We start from the raw sequence: 18,338 nt of genomic DNA, 5'->3' as shown, positions 1-18,338 counted from the left end.
CTTCAGCCAGCGGCGCCCCGCACGACTGTGGCGGATCTGTTCTTGGTTGTTAGGGCTTCAGGGTTGTCACCTCGTGCAGGTCTGGCAGGAATCCAGAGTAAGGGTCTAGGGTCTTTGAAATGTGCCAACCGGTTTTAAAAACTGTAATTCCAATAATACCCACTATGTGGTGCTCATGCATCAGAAATAAATTCTAAAACTAAAGCATTGACGGGGAGCTCAAAAACCTATGACCAAGCGTGGAGAGCTTAAAATCCAGGATCACAAACACGGGGCGGGGCGGGGGCGTGGGGAATGGAGCGTGTTCGTGATCTGTACAAGGTTCACCTGGGTCTCTCTAAGGAACAGTTACCTAAATTCCAGAATATTTGGACATAGATGTTACAGGTCATCCTAGGAGGTGGTGTAGACATAAAGACAGGCGGATCCCCAAAGAGTTTGTTGCAAGCTCTAACACAGCTGCAAAGAGAATGTGTACCATTTGGAACATTCAAAAATGACATCAAGAAAGACAGCCAGCCTCAGCCCCACCGTGTGATACTAAATAAGTGTTCTGGGGGAGAACTGGCAGGGGGTCAAAGCTGCTGTCTGTCTTTTCCCTTTAAGGTCTGCATTCTTATGACCAAAGGTGGTTTTAAAATAAACCCTTTGTTACCTCTTTAAAAAATCTTTTAAACAAGAAGCTGAGCTCTCATTTAGAACATATCTGGATAGGTTCGGTGACATTACTGTTTTTACAAGCTGTGCAGAGGTTGACCATCAGTGCCTGGTGCTTACAGAACCTTTTCTTTGCTTTGCAGGTTTTCATCTCCGTGAACTGCTTAAGCACAGATTTCTCTTCTCAGAAAGGTGTGAAGGGGTTGCCTCTGAACATTCAGATCGACACCTATAGCTATAACAACCGCAGCAACAAGCCTGTGCATCGGGCGTACTGCCAGATAAAAGTCTTCTGTGACAAGGTAAGGCTGCCGACTCGGCAGGGACACTTAGAATACAGCGTGCAAGGGGCACCCTTCCTCACAGGAAAAGACCAGGAGCTGCTTAAGTTCAATAAGAATGTATTGCTGATAATATAAAATAGCTTATTTTAAATAAGCAATTCATGTTTTAGCCACGCAAAATCACATTATATAGGGGAGAAAAATTATCTCCTTTTGACTGAAAAACTGGAGGGGTCGATGAGCACATTTATTTTCTCAGGCGTGTCCGATAGGGTGGCACACAGGGACTCATGCCAGCTGCACCCAATCCTTGGTGGCCCCTCAGCTTACGGGGACCTGCAGGCCACGGCTGCAGTGTTGGAGCTCTTCCTGAGCTCTGGGTCTGAGGACTCTGCGCCTGTGTTATCACTGGCTCACCTCCCTCCAGGCTGTTTGGCAAGTTGTCAGCCAGCTCACTAAGGTAGGAGAAAGTGAGCTGCAGATTCTTCTTGACAGCAGCAGGTAGGCAGGAAGAGAGAGCACAGGCCCAAATGATGTCAGTGTCATTTCTGTTCTCTGGTATGACGCCCTTTTTTCTGGAGAAGAGATGTGCACTTTTGCCAGGTGCAGAGCGAGGGGCTCAGCTGGATTAAATCCAGAGAGAAGCTATAGGCCCATGCTGGTTTGGGGTTTGGAGACAGTGGTATCCTCAAGAATGGGGCGGAGCCGTCTGCTGAACTAAGATTGAAGAAGACTCTGACTTTCCCCACTCGGAAATATCGGACTGTATTGTTTTTGCCCGTCTCCTCTTTTCATCCTATTAAAACCTCTCTGTTATTAAGATTTTTAGAAGGTACTAGGAAACTGGCAGTGTATTTGCCATCAGGGGTCTGGTATCCTGGCCTGTGTTCTGGGTGCACAGAGCAAGCATGCGGCCCTACGTGGATGAGCCTGAGGCCCTCCAGGCCCAGAGGACTCCCTCAAACACCCAGGCTCAGCGATGTTTACCGAGTACTGGCCATGTGCCTGATAATGTGCTAGGTGTATTAGTCCTCTGCTGCTGTTAACAAATTACCACGAACTTAGTGGCTCAAAACTACACACATCCATCATCTTACAGTTCTGTAGGTCAGAAGTCTGACCCAAGCCTTACTGGGCTAAAATCAAGGTGTTGGAAGACTGATTCCTTTCTGGAGTCTCTAGGGGAGAACCTGTTTCCTTGCTTCTCTGCTTTCCAGAGGCCGCCCGCGTTCCTTGGCTCATGGCCCCTTCCATCTTCAGAGCCATCCTCACACGTGCTCCTCTGGCTCGCCTGCTGTTGAGGACCCTTGTGATTAGATTGGGCTCACGCAGGTGCCCCAGGAGACTCTTGCTGCCTTAAAGTCAGCTGGGGAGCAGCCTCCTTCTCCTTTGCTGTGTAAGCTGACAGAGTCACAGGTTCGAGGGTTCAGACGTGGACAGCTTTGAGGGGCGTTAGTCTACCCACCGCAGTGCTTTAACATGCGCTGCATTTTACAAATGACAAGTTACATCTGCTGTAGAGCAGGGATTTCTGACCCTAAGTCACATCTCTTTCCTTCATACCACATTCTTCTTTTTAGCCAAAAGACAAACTATTGCGATGTCCATGTTCTTTCTTTAAAAATCTAGGGAGAAATTAAAGTTTTATCCGTTTAAGATGTTTTCTGACATCTGCTGTTTCTTTTATTTATTTATTTATGGCTGCATTGGGTCTTCGTTGCTGCGCCCGGGCTTTCTCTAGTTGCAGCAAGCGGGGGCTACTCTACTTTGCAGTGCGCGGGCTTCTCATTGCGGTGGCTTCTCTTGTTGTGGAGCACGGGCTCTAGGCACGTGGGCTTCAGTAGTTGCAGCACGCGGGCTCAGTAGTTGTGGCTTGCGGGCTCTGGAGCACAGGCTCAGTAGTTGTGGCGCACGGGCTTAGCTGCTCCGCGGCATGTGGGATCTTCCCGGGCCAGGGCTTGAAGCCGTGTCCCCTGCACCGGCAGGCGGACTCTCAACCACTGCGCCACCAGGGAAGCCGTCCACTGGCTTTTGAACACGTGGACTGAGGCCCCGGTGACCGTGTTCATGTCTGGTTTCCGTGTCAGTTCTGGGCTGTTTCAGTGCTTTGGTCACATCCTCCTCACTCTTGGTCTCCGGCCTCCCCGCATGCCTGGCATCTCACTGGACACCAGACGTGTGAGTTTCACCTTGTTGGGTGCTGGATGTTTCTGTCATCCTGTGCATCTTCTTGAGCCTTGTCCTGAGATCTAGTGAAGTTCCTTGGAAACAGGCTGACCTTCCCAGGTGTCCCGTTTGCCGGCTGCTGGGCGTGTCTGGAGCAGCGCTCAGTGTCAGGCCGTTCTTCCCCACGGCTGAGGCGAGCTCTTCCTGGCTCTTCTACCCAGTGCCCGTGAATTATCCGTTTTTCCAGCCTGATCGCTGGCATCGGGCGCTGCTTCTGGCCCTGGCCTAGTCTTTTCATATGTTTTCTGCTCCCCGACTGTGGGTGGCTTCCTCACACCGTGCGCTCTCGGTGCTCTGCTGAGTGTGTGGGGCCCTCTGAAGACATCCAGGGTTCTTTCTCTCCCAGCTTTCCTCTTTGCCACTTTGCCTGCCGCCTTGATCTCTCTGCTTCGCCTCTGCCTTCCGAGGAATCTGGCTCCCTGGGCCGCAGCCTGGAAACTCTGGAGGGTGCTCAGCACCTGGGGGTCTCGCCTCACTGGTTTCCCGTTTCTAGGGAATTGCTCTTCTTTGTTGCCTGGTGGCTGGGGCCTTCAGAATCCTTGTTTCATGCACTTTGTCGTTCTGCCAGTTGTTTCTGAGCAGAGGGTAAATCTTGAGTGGAAGCAAAAGCCCCTTCTCATTCTTTGTAGATGTAGCTGATAAATAAGGAGGAAAGTGTCCTGTTTTGTAAAACTTCCTTTTAGGGAATATAACTTACCATCTACATGAAGTTATCGTTAGACTGTTAGAAGGACCTGAGAGATACCGACCAACTCCAGTCGGTAACTCGAGGAGACTGGTGATGTCTGCCTGTTCTCCTCCGTCAGGGAGGTGATGTTTGCGTCAGTATCACGTAGCAATGTTGATAAGCAGGTTGTATGTTTATTGGTACATTAGTGGAGCAACACCTTCTAAAAGGCAGAAGGGGGTTTTGTATTCCGTATTTTAAAATGTGGTTTTGTTGTACAATAGTGCCAAAATCAGTGGGATGATTTTTACTGCCTCTCTTTGCTATTAGGGAATTTATTTACAGAAAAGTAAGTCACCTTAAGTCAAGTAAGTTCATACCTGAATAACTTTGTAAAGAAACCTACGTCATCCAGAAAAAATGCCAGTAGGTCAAGCAAAATGACTAACGAATAGTTTTGTTTTTATTGCACTTGCTTGCTTACTTTCAGGTCGTGCTTGTTACTAACAGGCTTGTGGGTTCAGCTGTGTGGCAGTGCCGTTCTCTGGGTGGTTGGAGCACACTGTGTACCTATGTCCTCTTTGTAGGCCTGGGAGCATGCTTTTTCTCTCTTAGGTGACTGCAGATTTCTAGTTAAATGTTTGCTTTTGTGAGTCACAGGTGGTCCTATCTGTCACTTAGTAGATGCCAAGTCCTTGGACAAAATCAGTTTTCGGTGACCACATTGCCCATACAGGAAAGTACACTCAAAGCAGGGTTAACTTGTGTTTTTTCGTTCATTTTCTTGTTAATAGACAACGAGAAAAGTCACTTGTCTTTGAAGCCAGTGTGTGGTACATTAATGGATTTTCTTAACTTTCCATTTAACCTGGCCACGTCCATTGTTGAGGGGAATTTTGCTCTATTTGTTTTGTTTTGTTTTGTTTTTTTGCGGTATGCGGGCCTCTCACTGTTGTGGCCTCTCCTGTTACGGAGTACAGGCTCCGGACGTGCAGGCTCAGCGGCCATGGGTCACGGGCCCAGCCGCTCCACGGCATGTGGGATCTTCCCGGACCGGGGCACGAACCCGGGTCCTCTGCATCGGCAGGCGAACTCTCAACCACTGCGCCACCAGGGAAGCCCTATTTGTTTGTTTTTTGAATAAGTGTTTTCCTGTGATTTCATATAGTTAAAAATAGTTTTAAGAATGGGCTTTTTAGAGGAAACTACTGTGATAAGCTTCATGAGTATAATAAGCAATGCAGCTTATGTCCAAAGAGGAGATATTTTCCCCCCATAGGTCAGGATAAGAGTTAAATATTTTCAAGAGGATCAGATAAACAGCACCGTGTCTTGTCTTCTCTTGACCTAGGGAGCTGAACGGAAAATCAGGGATGAAGAACGAAAACAAAGCAAAAGAAAAGGCAAGTGTACTGACCCCAGCTCCCAGTTGAATGCCTGTAAGTAGAAGTGTTTTCACCAAGCATTTTGGACCTTTTCCGTTCAGAACAGTGACTTGAAGGCTTCAAGCAGAAGATAGAGTAGTGGATATTCTTTACTGCTGTGAGGTGGTAGCTTTGCTTCCTTTAACCAGGTACAAGGACAGGTGAGGGCTGAACTAAGTCATTTTCTGGGGAACTGCAGGAAGGATTCCTGAGTTTCTCCAGAGTTCAGACGATTTTGCCTGTCAGTTCTGGTTCAGGTTGCTGGCTCCAGTCCTGAAAAATAACACACAGTCCGCCCGAATAGCTCATGATGAAATTGGAACTTGTCTAGGTTTTTAAGAATAACACTCTTTGGAATTCAGGTTGTCTTCATTCCAAATGAGTGTGGTGGTCTTATGTTGAGTATTCTGACATTTGCAGAATCTGTAGGGCTTCTGTTTGGACATGGCACTGGGAAAGCTTTTTTTCTTTTTCTTTTTTAATGTGACCAGCATTCATGTTCACAAAATCCTGTAGCTTTCAGCTAAAAGGAAAAAAAAAAAAGGAAGCTGCTGTGTGCAGGCAGCGCTTCATCCACAGTGTGCGGGCGGCCGCGCCTGTCCTCTTCGTGTCTGGCGCCCAGCAGACGTGGCCTGAGTGCAACAGTCAGGGTTCTCTCGCTGGCATCACGCTGCAGCCTCACGACGTCACTTCAGAGAGCAGCTAACTGGCTAGGAAAGCTCGTCACTAAGCACCGCAGGGTGGGGGCTGATGGAGTCTGTAATTCAATTAATAAGAGTTAGATAGTCATGCTGACTCTCAACCTCCCCGAGGTTCGGTTCTGAAGATGAGGGTCTGAAGTTGAGGTTCGTGTTCTGAATTCAAGCGTACATCGCTGTCAGAACAAATTATCTAATGAGGAGAGCGGGGGTGAAATTACTTCCAAATTATATTTATACAATCATAAGTTTTAGCCTTTCAGGCAGAAACTCAGCATGCTTTGCCTCTGTTCTGGATCTCAGGTTGTGTGTCTGTGTGTGCTTAAAGATGGCTTTTTCTCTCCTGAGATGCGCAGTTGATTTTAGTGCAAATACAAACAACCTATTCCTTCACATAAGCTGTGATTTTTCTCAGTTCAGGCAGCATGACCTGTATTTGATATTCTTCTACAATTTAAGTTTCTTAAACAGTGAGGGAAATGCTCTGTGGCCTGCCTCCAGTCTGCGTATGTAAGCTGTTGACTGTGGTGTCCCCATTTTTTTTTTTTAAGTTTCTGATGTCAAAGTACCGCTGCTTCCCTCTCACAAACGAATGGATATCACGGTTTTCAAGCCCTTCATTGATCTCGACACGCAGCCTGTCCTCTTCATTCCTGACGTGCACTTCGCCAACCTTCAGCGGGGCGCTCACGTAGGTAACCAGGATCCCAGGGTGGCTGCAAGGAAGTGAAACTCCGCAGAAAGAAAGGCTTTGGCATCGTTCATGGCAAACAGAAGCCAAAACGTCGTGAGGTCTGGCCAGTGTTAGGTGTCAGCTCTTTGGAGTGTTCGGTTTGGGCAACATGATGTCCGTGCGGTCAAGTATGTGTAAGCGTTGTTGGTGGAACCCCAGTACAAGACCTGGCAAGTTAATTCTGGGTGGATTTATCTATTTGTATCTTATCTCATTTAAAGGATACTGGAATAGTAACAGAATTTGGAGCTTGAGTCAGTGATCCTGTGAATTTAACTTACATGGGTCTGGACAGGAGGGAAAAGCCAGTGGAATGCCTGGGGTGGGATCCTTAATGGAATAAAGAACATCTGAGGGCTCTCCCTGTGGTTTAAGTTAGGGGATCATCATTGGCACATGTTTGGCTGTGTTTGGGCGGCTAATGTGAAATTTAACAAATACGCAGTCAGCTTTGCTTGGAGCAGAAACTCAGTGGAGGTAGGAACTGGGTGGAGTGGAGCGTGCCCGCCAAGCTGAGCTCAGAGAAATACCCCAAAGACATCTGCCATGCGCTTTGTACGCAGATTCCTACAGACAGATGAGTTTTCAGAATTCTTCAGGAAAGTCACTGCCAGTGTCTTCAGTTTCTAATGAGAAGCTTTGGGGTGAGCAGGGGTCAGCAGTCTTGTGCTGTAAAGGGCCAAATAATAAACATTGTAGGCTTCTGGGGGTCAGACGGTCTCTGTTGTGACCACTCACCTGTGCCACTGTGGGCTCAGAAGCACCGTAAAGGCTGCGCCATGAATGGGTGTGGCCGTGTGCCAATAATAAGCAGGCACGGGGCCAGGCTTGTCTCGTGGGCTATAGTTTGCCAACCCCTGAGTTAGAGGAGTTCAGGACATCCCCAAGAATCTGGGCATTGAAAAATAAGGCTAGAAGGTTTTGTATGAGATTGGTCACATTCAAAATTATTTTCATTTTAGGAATAATTCATTTAAGGTCTAAAGTATTTTAGCATATTCTTGAAAAGCAATCTTTTTTTTTTTTTGGTCTTAGGTCCTTCCCATTGCCTCAGAAGAATTGGAGGGTGAAGGGTAAGATTTATGTTTTGTTTTAGCAAATTCTTTGTATTTTGAAACAATCTCAAACATATAGAATAATTATAATACAAAGAACTCATTTTTTCCTGAGCCATTTGAGAGTAAGTTGCGGACCCAGTGACCCATGCATCATTCCTAAATACTTTGGTGTATGTTTCCACAAATGAGGATGTTCTCCTGTGTAAAGAAGTCAGGATATTGACATTGAGACCTTAGTACCATCCAGTCCATGTTCCCATCCAGGCTTTGCCAGTTGTTCCAGTGATATCCTTTATGGCAAGAAAAGGTCCAGTTCAGACTCCCACAGTGTATTTAGTTGTCCTGTCTCCTTAATCTCCTTCAATCTGGAACGGCCTCAATCTCTCCTTGACTTTCCTGAGCTAATACCTCTGAAGGTTACAGACCCGTTGTTCTGCAGGACATCCCTCTGTCTGGGTCTGTCCTTCGTTTCTTCTTGGTTGGGGTAGATGATGCGTCTTGGCGGGAACGTCACAGGCAAGGCCCTGCTCTCAGTGTGTCCCGTCGGGGGCACACACTTCCAGGGCACCCTGCGGCTGGTGACGTTCGCTCTGATCGCTTGATTCAGGCGGTGTCTACCAGGCTTCTCACTGTGGAGTTGCTCTTCTCCTTTTGTAGTAAGTGTTTTGAGGGGAGGTGCTTTATAGCTTTGTAAATATCTCATTCCTTGCCCCACTTTGCATTTCTTCATTTACATGTTTATGTCAGCACGGACTCGCGGTTTCTGCTCACACTGTCCCGGGGCTACGGGGTCCCTCAAGCTTGCCCCTGGATCCCTTTGACACGACCCTCCTGTCCTCACTGCTTGAGCACTTCCTCACTTTCAGGCAGAGTGTGTTCCAGGCACTTGCGTTTTCCCTTCTCCGGCCCTCAAATCAGCCTCTTCTCCAAGAAGCCCTGGTTCTTTGTGGAGACTGGGCTTTAGAAACCCAGAGGCGGCCTCTGGGTGTGCTTGTTGCTGTTGAGGTGTTGCCGCTCCCCGCACCTGGGGGCACCCTCCTTGGCCCACACCAGCAGCCCTCCCGCTCAGCACTCTACCATGTTGAGGGTCCAGTCCCCCTCTTTGGGCCATCCTGGCTCCCCGTGCCCACCCGAATTGGCCACAGGCCTTCTCTCTGCCTCTTTAACTCATTGTGTTCTCAGACATAAATCCTGCGGGTGCTTTCGTCGGAGGCCTGTTACGTGCCGGAAGCTGAGACGGAGTATCTTAAGGGCCAGCCTCTATTCTTGAAGTGATGATTCTGCTCAGAAGCAAACACTTATTTCATTTTCAGTGTTTTTTACTATTTTCTTGCTCACCTACTCTGAACCTCACAACATTGAACACCGCATAACTTTGAAAGCCAATCACTCTGATCTTTTCACTTCTTTCTCCAAACGTACTGTAAACATTTCCCCTTTGTATTTCCGCTGACACTGCTGTATTTTAACCCTTTGGAGTTTTATGCTACGATTGTCTCCAAAGTCCTCCAACTGGTTCTTCTGCTTGTAGGTCCTGGAGTCCCCTCCAATCTCTACCACACACTGATTACAGCATTCTTGTCTCACAGAACTTTCAGATTCCCTGATAACTGCAACATAAAATCTAGAATTCCTCAGAGCTGAATGATCAAGATTTTCCAGATTAGATTTATCTTCTTCTGGAACATTCTGTTTCAGCCAGCCTGGCTTTGCATTTTCCCGCTCACACTTCCTCCCTTTTTTGACATGCCCTCTCCTCTGTTACCACCTTCATGTATGTCTCAGATCCCACCTCCTTCATAAGTGTTTTCCTGAAAAGAAACTGCGTTCCCACACCGGCAGCTTGAGCCGTGTAAGAACAGCCAGGGTGTCTGGCAGGTGCCTGAGTGAGTATAGTCCCAGCTCTGCCATTCAGTAGTGCGAGCCTGGTTCACTTGGCATCTTTCCTTGGGCCTCAGATTTTCATCCACAAAATAAGGAAGCTGGACCAGATAGAGAACGAAGGTCATTTTAAATCTAAGATTCAGCGATACACCCCCAAACTCCTTTTGTTTCTGCAAGTGATTTAAGGTGAAGTCACTAATTGCATACTTCGGATCACCTGCAGGTCTAACTTGAAAAGGGGACCTTATGGCTCGGAAGACGATTTTGTGATCCCTCCTCCTGCTAAGCTGAGCCGGGTAGAAGAACCAAAGAGAGGTGCGTTGGTTTACATTTCCTCGTGGGAGTTTTCAGTGGGAAGTGAGCTCTGAATTTGTCAAAAGCATACACTGCTCAAACAGATCTCATCAGTGTTGACTTCCTTGGGTGTTCCTCCGTCAGACCAGCTCCTGGCTTGAGCTGGGCCCTCCAGCAGAGTTAAAAGAAGCTGAAAGCTGTGTTCCTTAAGACAGATTTCATATCGGTTCGTGTTTGCTGTCCTTGATATGGACATCTCCTTTTATTTTAGCCAATACCCACGGTCTTTTCTCTTATTTTGCTCCTGTCAATGAAGTGCACTTTTCTTTTTCCCTCCTTATTCCCAATTGGGGGTCAGTGCTGCTCTATGTGCGAAAGGAGTCGGAAGAAGTCTTCGATGCCCTGATGCTCAAGACTCCGTCTTTGAAAGGCCTGATGGAAGCTGTAAGTAAGAGGAACTTTGTGGTCCTCTTTAAAAAGTAAAAAGAAACTTACATAGAATTTGATTGGAACAAACCTTACCAGAATGTCCGGATTTGTGTGTGGTACTGAAGCCTTTCCTGAGTCCCAGCGCCCTGTCTGTGGCTGCAGCACGTGCCACGTTTTACCCCACGTCCCAAGGTCCTCAGCGGCTGCAGGGCTGTCCCCACCTCAGACGGCTGCACCCAGCGCACTGGTTCGTAGACAGCAATCACTCAGCAATGTCTAATCCTCTGAATTGAGTGAATTTGTGATGACCTATGGAATGGTTTAATTTTCATAGACTTGGTTAAAGGGAGATTGCCACTTAAACGACTTAGAAGCCGGCAAAAGTTAATTCTAGTGAATAAAATCTTAAAAACTTCACGTGTAAAACAGTGGCTCCTTGGTCTGCCTTTGAAACTCCTGATCTGGGGCGTGACCGAACTTGTGTCAAGATCTTACTCAGCCTATTCATGAAAATGTAGACGTGTGACCAGAGACAACCACAGCCCCTCCTGCAGGATCCCAGCAAAGGGCCCACAGCAAACTGACCCCAGCCTGCCCTTAAGACATCAGAGAGAGATGTGAGGAGGGTGCCACGCTGATCTTGGCTTTGCCCCAGGGTGAAATTCAAGGAATCAGCACCGTGTCTTGATATTTATCAACCTCGGGCCCTGTAAATCATGGGGATCTTTGAGCTCGAAACACGCCCATAACTGGGCTGGAGATAGGTTTCTCCCACCCCCCCCCCCACCCCTGACTACTGCAGTGTGTTGGATTCATTTAAGAAACATTTGTTAAGGGCCTGCTTTGTGCCAGGCACCGTTCTGGGGCCCTGGAGTTAGAAGGGTACGTGACAGTGCCAAATGGAGCTTAGATTCTAGTTCGGAAGATAGAGACAGTAACGTAAATGAAGACATTACTGTGTAATTTGCCAGGTACTGGTAAATGCGATGGAGAAAACTAAAGCAGGGCAGCGGGACAGAGGCTGGGGGCGCTATCGCTCAGCCCCTCAGGGAGCTCGGCGTTCACAGCGCCTCTTAGCCCGTTCCTGCCACCCGTAGCCCTCTGCTTCCTGCGATTTCTCCTGGGTCCCTCTGGCTTACCTTGTCTTCTGACGGCCCTTCTTAAGAATCACGCAAACTCTTGATTATGGGGAGAGGAGAATGTGAAAAAAAGACTCACTATGCCAAATATAACTTGTTCACAACTCATGAGGAATTCATTACAGTCTTGCATCTCCTGGGCGGGGATTACATAAATATACAAAGAATTACTATCCAGTGATACAGAAAAGAAATGAACTTGTTTGTATGATGGGAGCTTGGGTTTGGTTTGAAATGTGTATTTTTGTTAGATTGAAAGTGATCTGAAGGTTGGTCTTCTGAGGCCCCGTTTTCAGGGCCCCCTGGAGCTGTGCTCTTCAGATTGAGGCCGGGTGGGCAGTGACCCCAGTGTGGGAGTGGTCTGCACAGCAGTGCAGATAAGGCGTTTGATCTGGACTGAATCAGCTGTTTGTCCTGTAGTAATCCATCCCCTTCCTGTACAGATAGCGCCTGTGCCCTGAGAGGAAAACCTCCAAAGTTTGTACCGTACTGATTTCATCACACTCTGTGGACCACCCATTGGTCATGAAGGGAGGAGGGGCCACACGTTGGCCGGAGCCTCGCTGCCCTCTGGAGAGGCTCTGGGAAGCCCTGGCAGAGGTGCAGGCCTTGCTGTGATCGGGCCCTTGGTGTTCCTTCTGGGCTGTGGGATGTGAAATCATTTCTTTCCTTCTCATAATTCTGTCCCCGAAATTAACTCCTGCTTTGTGCTGGACACGTTTTAATCCCACAGCAGTCCTGGGGTGGGCGAGGTGAGATAAGAGGAGGCTGAGGGTTAGAAAGGTCACCTGCCAGTGGAGGGTGAGTCAGAACTGATCCCCCTTCGGTGTGTCTGACTCCAAAGCGAGGCCTTTATGTGCTGATTAAAGTACCTGTGACAAGGTGGATGTGTGTCATTGTACGCTTGTCAAAACCCGTGGACGTACAGCTCAGAGAGGGAACCCGAGTGGATGGTGGACTTCAGTTCCTAATGGCGACTGAGTCGCCGCAGTGTCGGCTCAATCACACACAGCAAGTGCAGCACACGGGTATGGGGGGCAGCGAGCAGCTCTGTGCTTCCCGCTCAGTTTCTCTAGAAACGTAAAACTGCTCTGTGAGGTATTAATTTAAAAAAAAACTATGGCCATATAATAGACTTCTGACATCTGTAATCTCGCGAGAAATAACAAACACCCGATTCCAGCTTTCTCCAAAGGCAGGTAACACCCCTCCCCAGGATACAGACGGGCTCTCATCTGTGTCTTTGCATGTGCATTTGTGAGAAATGGAAAGTGGAGTGTCTGAACCACTATATTAATATATATATTGTTTGTTTTTTCAAGCCATGAAAACAGCATTTTGTGATTATTTTTCTTTTACTTTTTCAGATCTCAGACAAATATGATGTTCCCCAAGACAAGATTGGGAAAATATTCAAGAAGTGTAAAAAAGGGTGAGCAGTGACGGGCATTCTTAGTACCTCTAAATAGTGTTAATATTATATAACGTTCATGTTATTCACGTGCATTTGTGCCCAGTCAAGAACCAGTTATAGAAGCATCAATGCAAGAATGTATTTTTTCTTACTAAATTATCCCATAAAGTTGATTTACTTTTCTAGGACATTTTTATGGTTGTTTTTCAAGTAGAGACTTTGTTCTTCCCATGCTTGGCTGCAGCGCAGTGGCTCCAAATTCCAGAGCACGTGATGAAATTTACTAAGGATGACAATCGCTACCCCGTTTATTGAGCCCTGTCGTGAGTCAGGCACTGGGCTGGGCGCTTGGTGTGTAATTTAATTCTCATGTTACCCTAAGACAGGCGCTACTACTCATAGTTTTTAGACGAGGCAGCCGAGGCCCAGAGAGCCTGAGAGGCTTGTCCAAGAGCAGGTGGTGAGTTAGCGCTGAGGCCATGACTCAAGCTCTGTTTTGACGACTGCAAAACCTTTGCCCTTCCCACTCCATCCTCCTGCCCTGGATCATGTTTTCAATGGCAGAATGTTGCTTCTTTGTCCAGAAGTTAGTATTTTTAGTACTGTTTTACTTAAGCGTCTGTGCTGTGTGGCATGGGTAAGCAGGGTATAGGATAAGAATTTTTTGGCTGAATTCTAAAGCAAATGGAATTTTCTAGATGGGCCTAGTGGGAACGGTGGGACTTGATAGTAGTAGTTCAGCTAAAGCTTAAGGGTAATTAAATTAAAGGGAAGATAATTTGTCAGGGAGCCCTGGCTTCAGGTCATGTAGGTTCATCTTACTGATGTGCTTTCGAAAGCTGGACCAATGAAGTGCTCCTCTGTAGGCTTATTTTGTTCATTATAATAAATGCTGTTTATTGAATGATTACTGCATGCTGAAATAATAACAATAGCTAAGCTAGTGTGTTTTCTTTATCACATGCCCTGCGTGGCAAGCGTTTTACTTGAGTCCCTCGTTTAATCCCGACAGTAATCTTACAAGGTGGGCACTACTGTTAATAGCCGTTTCGCAGATGAGGAGGGGGAGGCATAGGGAGGTTTCGGCAGTCGCCTCCCTCATCCTAGCTAGGAAGGGGCAGAGCTGACGGTGAGGGCTGGGCCTGCCAGCAGAGCGGGCAGCACTGAGTGGGTCTGTCTCGGCTCCCCTCTTGCAGGATCCTGGTGAACATGGACGACAACATCGTGAAGCATTACTCCAACGAAGACACCTTCCAGCTGCAGATCGAAGAGGCCGGGGGGCTGTACAAACTCACCCTCACCGAGATCTGAGGGCGCCCCGGCCCACGACTCCCAGCGAGCTCAGGGAAGCTGTCACGTGGGCCTTTGGGTTGGCAAGCCGCAGGTTCCCCGGTCGGCCACCTTCCGAACGTGGGTGGATGTCAGTGGAAGGGGGGTTCCTTTCCAGTTGGAGATGGAGCTGCGTTTGGCTTGGAGATAGCATTGACTGTATTGCATTGGCGTTTTTCAGATGACGGAGAAAGCATGTACCACGATGTTTGAATTTTCTGATATAAATACTTAGCATTAAAAGTGAAAACTTTGTTCCAAGATTTACTAGATCACCTGGGAACCTTAAGGTATCTGCTACGTTATTTATAAAAATATTGTCTCTTCAGTGCTAGTGGGCCCTGCTCACTAGTGCACCTCAGACTCGGTGTAACTGTGACCGCCTCAGGTTACGGGCGCGGCACCCCAAGAGGACCAGGTGCGCCCTTTCTCCCTCGGCCTCTCATTCCCCAGTAAATGTTTACTCCAATAGGGCAAGTTACCGAAGTCTTCCTTTGCAACTCTCTCCAACATATCAACTGCCTCTCTCATGAAGAACCTAAACGGTTACAGTGTGCGTCCGTGAAAGCTAAAGCTGCGTGTGTGTAAGTGCAATACGTCTTGAAGGCCCGTGTCTGTAAATGTGTACATACCTGTCTTATATAAATAGATAATATATACATGCGGTGTCCGTGTACATATAGTGAAGAGATGTGATAAGGGCTACCTTAAAGACTTTCTTGAGACGAGAGGATAAGTTATTTTCGATCACCTACACCCAGCAGATAGCATACTGCGCTTAGTGGAACCCACTCCGACGCTTTCTTTGCGTTTTCCCAAACACAGCAGTCATTCGGTAGCATAGCAAAACCTTCTCAAACGACAGAGATTCTGTTTGCTCTTGCAAATGTTATTATGTGGATGTCAGCCCTGATTAACAAATGAAGTAAAGGAAAAAACACTGCTGCAGCTCATGACTGCTGTGTCTGCTAGTATCAGTCAGGTGGACCTGACAGAGGGAATAAACACAGTAATCGTAACACGTACTGTGATTACTGTGAACCGGTGACACAACTCAAGACGGAGTTCTTCCTGATCTTCCTGTTATGAGAAATGACTTCTGTTGTATCATGTTCCGGAACCTTCAAGCTTTAGTTGTCTAGTGTGCTAACAGTTCTAGAAAGCATTCATGAATTTATGAGACTGTGTTACTATGGCAGGGGAACGTTTTGTACACACGTTGAAATACATAAAAATCCTAAAAAGTGTAATTTTGTAACGGAACTAAAACCGCAGGTACCTTTAGGCTCAGGGAGGTAGGTTATTTGTATAAGTAGGTTTGATAGTTACATTCTTACCTTAAAATATTCTAATGAAGTATGTGAACTAAATTGCTGGTTTTCTAAGATAAGATATTATGGGACACGGGTCATATAAACAACATTTTATGTTTTGTTTTATGGGATCGATTTTGTCTTGTTTTTAATTGTACAATTGAAGATGTATGTTAAACCAAAGGGATTAAATTTTATATGTCTATTTCGTAATATGTCATTTCCTGTTATTCAGTTTGACTTTTTCTTTTCATTAGTCAGTAAAGCAAAATCTGAGATCTTAAAATAGTAGAGCTGAAAAGAATCACCTTAGCATTTTCTCCTTATTTCCCAACATGTATATCTGGGTCTCTTCCTTCCTCTTAATTTTTCCTTAGACGGGTCTGAAATGATCCGAGTAATTGTTAACTGAGGGGGCCCTGAATTAGTTTTCACCTACTTCCAAAATTTAACCACAAAAGCTTAAGAGAAACGCTTTCAGACCTAATACCTTAGTGTTCTTGGTTTTTAAAAGCTTAACAGAAAACGTCTATTCCCTGGTTGTCCAGTGGTTAGGACTTGGTGCTTTCACTGCTGAGGGCCGGGGTTCCATCCCTGGTCGGGGAACTAAGATCTCATAAGCTGTGCAGTGCAGCCACAAAAAAGGAATAAAAATCTACCAGTAATGTCTCAGTTCATCAGAATTTCTAAGTCAAACGGCTATTGTAAGCATATGCAGGTAATCTAGGGCCTAAATGTGATAGACACTAAAATATATTTCTAGTGAACACATGATCACGTGAAGGAAGTAAACTCCCTGATAGATGTCCTGCAATATCTGTGCACCTTGCACTCTAATCCTTGGGCCACGCGTCAGAACTTCTGCGGCGCGGACTCCGCTCCTGGTCACCCAGCGGCTCCAGAGCCTGGGGGCTGAGGCCCACATGTCCTCTTCCTGCGGGGCCTTCCTAGACTCCTCTGCCCGGTCCCCTCACACCCCCTGCCTTCCCGCCTCTGGGTTTCTTTCTCCCTTGGTCACTAGCTCTTTCTTTTGCCTCAGAGCTTGGCTTTGCCCTGGAGGCGAGAGGCTTCCCCAGTCTCCACAGTGGACGTGCCCGGGTCGCCTAGCCCTGCACTCCTACGGCACATTGTGACCCAAAACTGCCTCTCATCTCCCTGGATCGCTGGCACCCAGCCTGGTGCTGGTCACGTGGCAGGCGCTCAGTAACTGATTTTGCAACGATCAAGTGCCAAGCTGGTGCCCTTGACGAGCCCCATCCCTTGCAAGACACCATCAGGGAGATGGTTTAGAAGTTAGAAACTCAGAGCTGAGCAAGGCTGGACCTGGACCTGTAGGGATAGAGTGGGGGTCGTTCGCTTAACCTGGCGGCAGTCAGGAAGGCAGAGCCACTGAGGCCATCGTGGGGAAGGGGTCGCAGGAGAAGGCGAACGCGGCCGCAGGTGTGGAGGGCCGGACCACACCTGCTCGGGGCCACCAAGCGTGCCCTCATTCGACATGGCTGTCCTCTGCTCACCCTGTGGAGGTGGCACGTTAGTGTCGTCCGGTATCAGCCGTGTGGCATCTCACCCGCAGATGTTGGCCACCGGGATACAGCAAATATAGGCTGGTAGGGGGCATCATCAGGCCTTGAACCCACGCCTCCCCTCCGCCTCCCCCTCGCCAAGGGCGTCGTGGCAGGTGTGAGTAACAGGCCCGCAGACTGTTCCCTCTCTGTTCGGGTCGCTTCTGTCTGACACACACACCCTTGGCCCTGAACTCCTTTAGCCGTCACCCCCTTCAAATCTTTCAGCCAAATTTTAAAAAATTTTATAAATGTAACACATGGCTAAGAAAAAAACATAAGCCATTAGAATGAATGGAGCTCCATGAGAGAATCTCTCTGAGGGATGAATTTCCTGCCACCCCAATCCCACACCTCGGAGAGAACCACCGATCATTTTTCTAAGACCACACGAGTCCTCGAAGCAAACTCAGGTGTACTGTTTTGCAGGTAGGGTCGTACTATTTTTTTGCAGACGTTTTCACAAAAACACTATCACTGTTCTTTAGACGTGAGTTCTTTTTAATGACTGCCTTGTGTTCCATTATATAAATAACCATCATCTGATCAGTACCCGCTGATGGACATTTAGGCCAAGATTTTGCCATTACAAACATTGCTGCAGAAGAACCTGCGGGCAGGTCTGTCCTTACATACTTGTGAGGTAGAATTGCAGGATGAGTTCTTAGCAGAAGAATACTGAGTCAGAGGCTATGGTCTGTAAACATTCTGTAGAGACTGTAAAACTGTCACCCAGAGTAAACCGATTACATTCCTGCCCACTGAGCGTGAGTCTGTTTTCTCAGCATCTCACTGCTTTAATTTGTGCGCCTCTTGAGTGCAGGTGAGCGTAACTTCGTGTTCAGCGGCTGTTTGTTCTGTGAACTGTGTGTTTACTTCCTCGGAGGAGTAATCTGTTTGTTGTCCCGCTTCCTCACTTCTTACGCACTCAGCCCGGGGCAGCCCGACTTCTGTCCCTGCCACACCGCCTGTGGAGCTCTGTGCCGGGTGCTTGATGATGTCCTTTAATCCTCACAGGACCAGTGAGGGGGGATGGCGCCCCATTTCACAGAGGAGGCTCAGGAGATCACACTGCTAGGGAGAGACAGCGGTACGTCCAACCCCAAGCCTCCGTTTCTTGCCACTGTCACATGCTGTGTCCACCGCAAATGCTCTTTTCAAGGTAACCGATGACCTAATTGCCCTTTTCTCTCTCTGTCTCGGACATTCAACGTTAAAGAAAACCTT

General features: G+C 47.6%; 1 protein-coding gene across 5 annotated transcripts in view; it reads left to right on the top strand.

The window, feature by feature from the left end:
- GRHL1 (grainyhead like transcription factor 1) overlaps positions 1 to 15,762 on the top strand; it is a 46,048-nt gene extending 30,286 nt beyond the window's left edge. For 3 of the 5 annotated variants that reach the window (XM_019943295.3, XM_033838028.2, XM_073791733.1), the window contains exons 9-16: positions 801 to 959; positions 5,186 to 5,273; positions 6,508 to 6,647; positions 7,725 to 7,762; positions 9,855 to 9,946; positions 10,284 to 10,369; positions 12,861 to 12,925; positions 14,104 to 15,762. In XM_019943295.3, coding sequence (XP_019798854.2) covers positions 801 to 959; positions 5,186 to 5,273; positions 6,508 to 6,647; positions 7,725 to 7,762; positions 9,855 to 9,946; positions 10,284 to 10,369; positions 12,861 to 12,925; positions 14,104 to 14,218 — 783 coding nt within the window. In that variant the 3' untranslated portion in view covers positions 14,219 to 15,762. Of the gene's footprint in view, positions 1 to 800; positions 960 to 5,185; positions 5,274 to 6,507; positions 6,652 to 7,724; positions 7,763 to 9,854; positions 9,947 to 10,283; positions 10,370 to 12,860; positions 12,926 to 14,103 lie in introns of those variants that run through there. The other 2 variants (XM_019943296.3, XR_002177948.3) reach the window with 2 other exon arrangements.
- The last annotated feature ends 2,576 nt before the right edge of the window (positions 15,763 to 18,338 follow it).

This window comes from Tursiops truncatus, chromosome 14 (genome assembly GCF_011762595.2).
Source record: "Tursiops truncatus isolate mTurTru1 chromosome 14, mTurTru1.mat.Y, whole genome shotgun sequence".
Taxonomy (NCBI): Eukaryota; Metazoa; Chordata; class Mammalia; order Artiodactyla; family Delphinidae; genus Tursiops; species Tursiops truncatus.
Note: the sequence above shows the minus strand (reverse complement) of the source record. Positions and strands in the feature narration are given on the sequence as shown.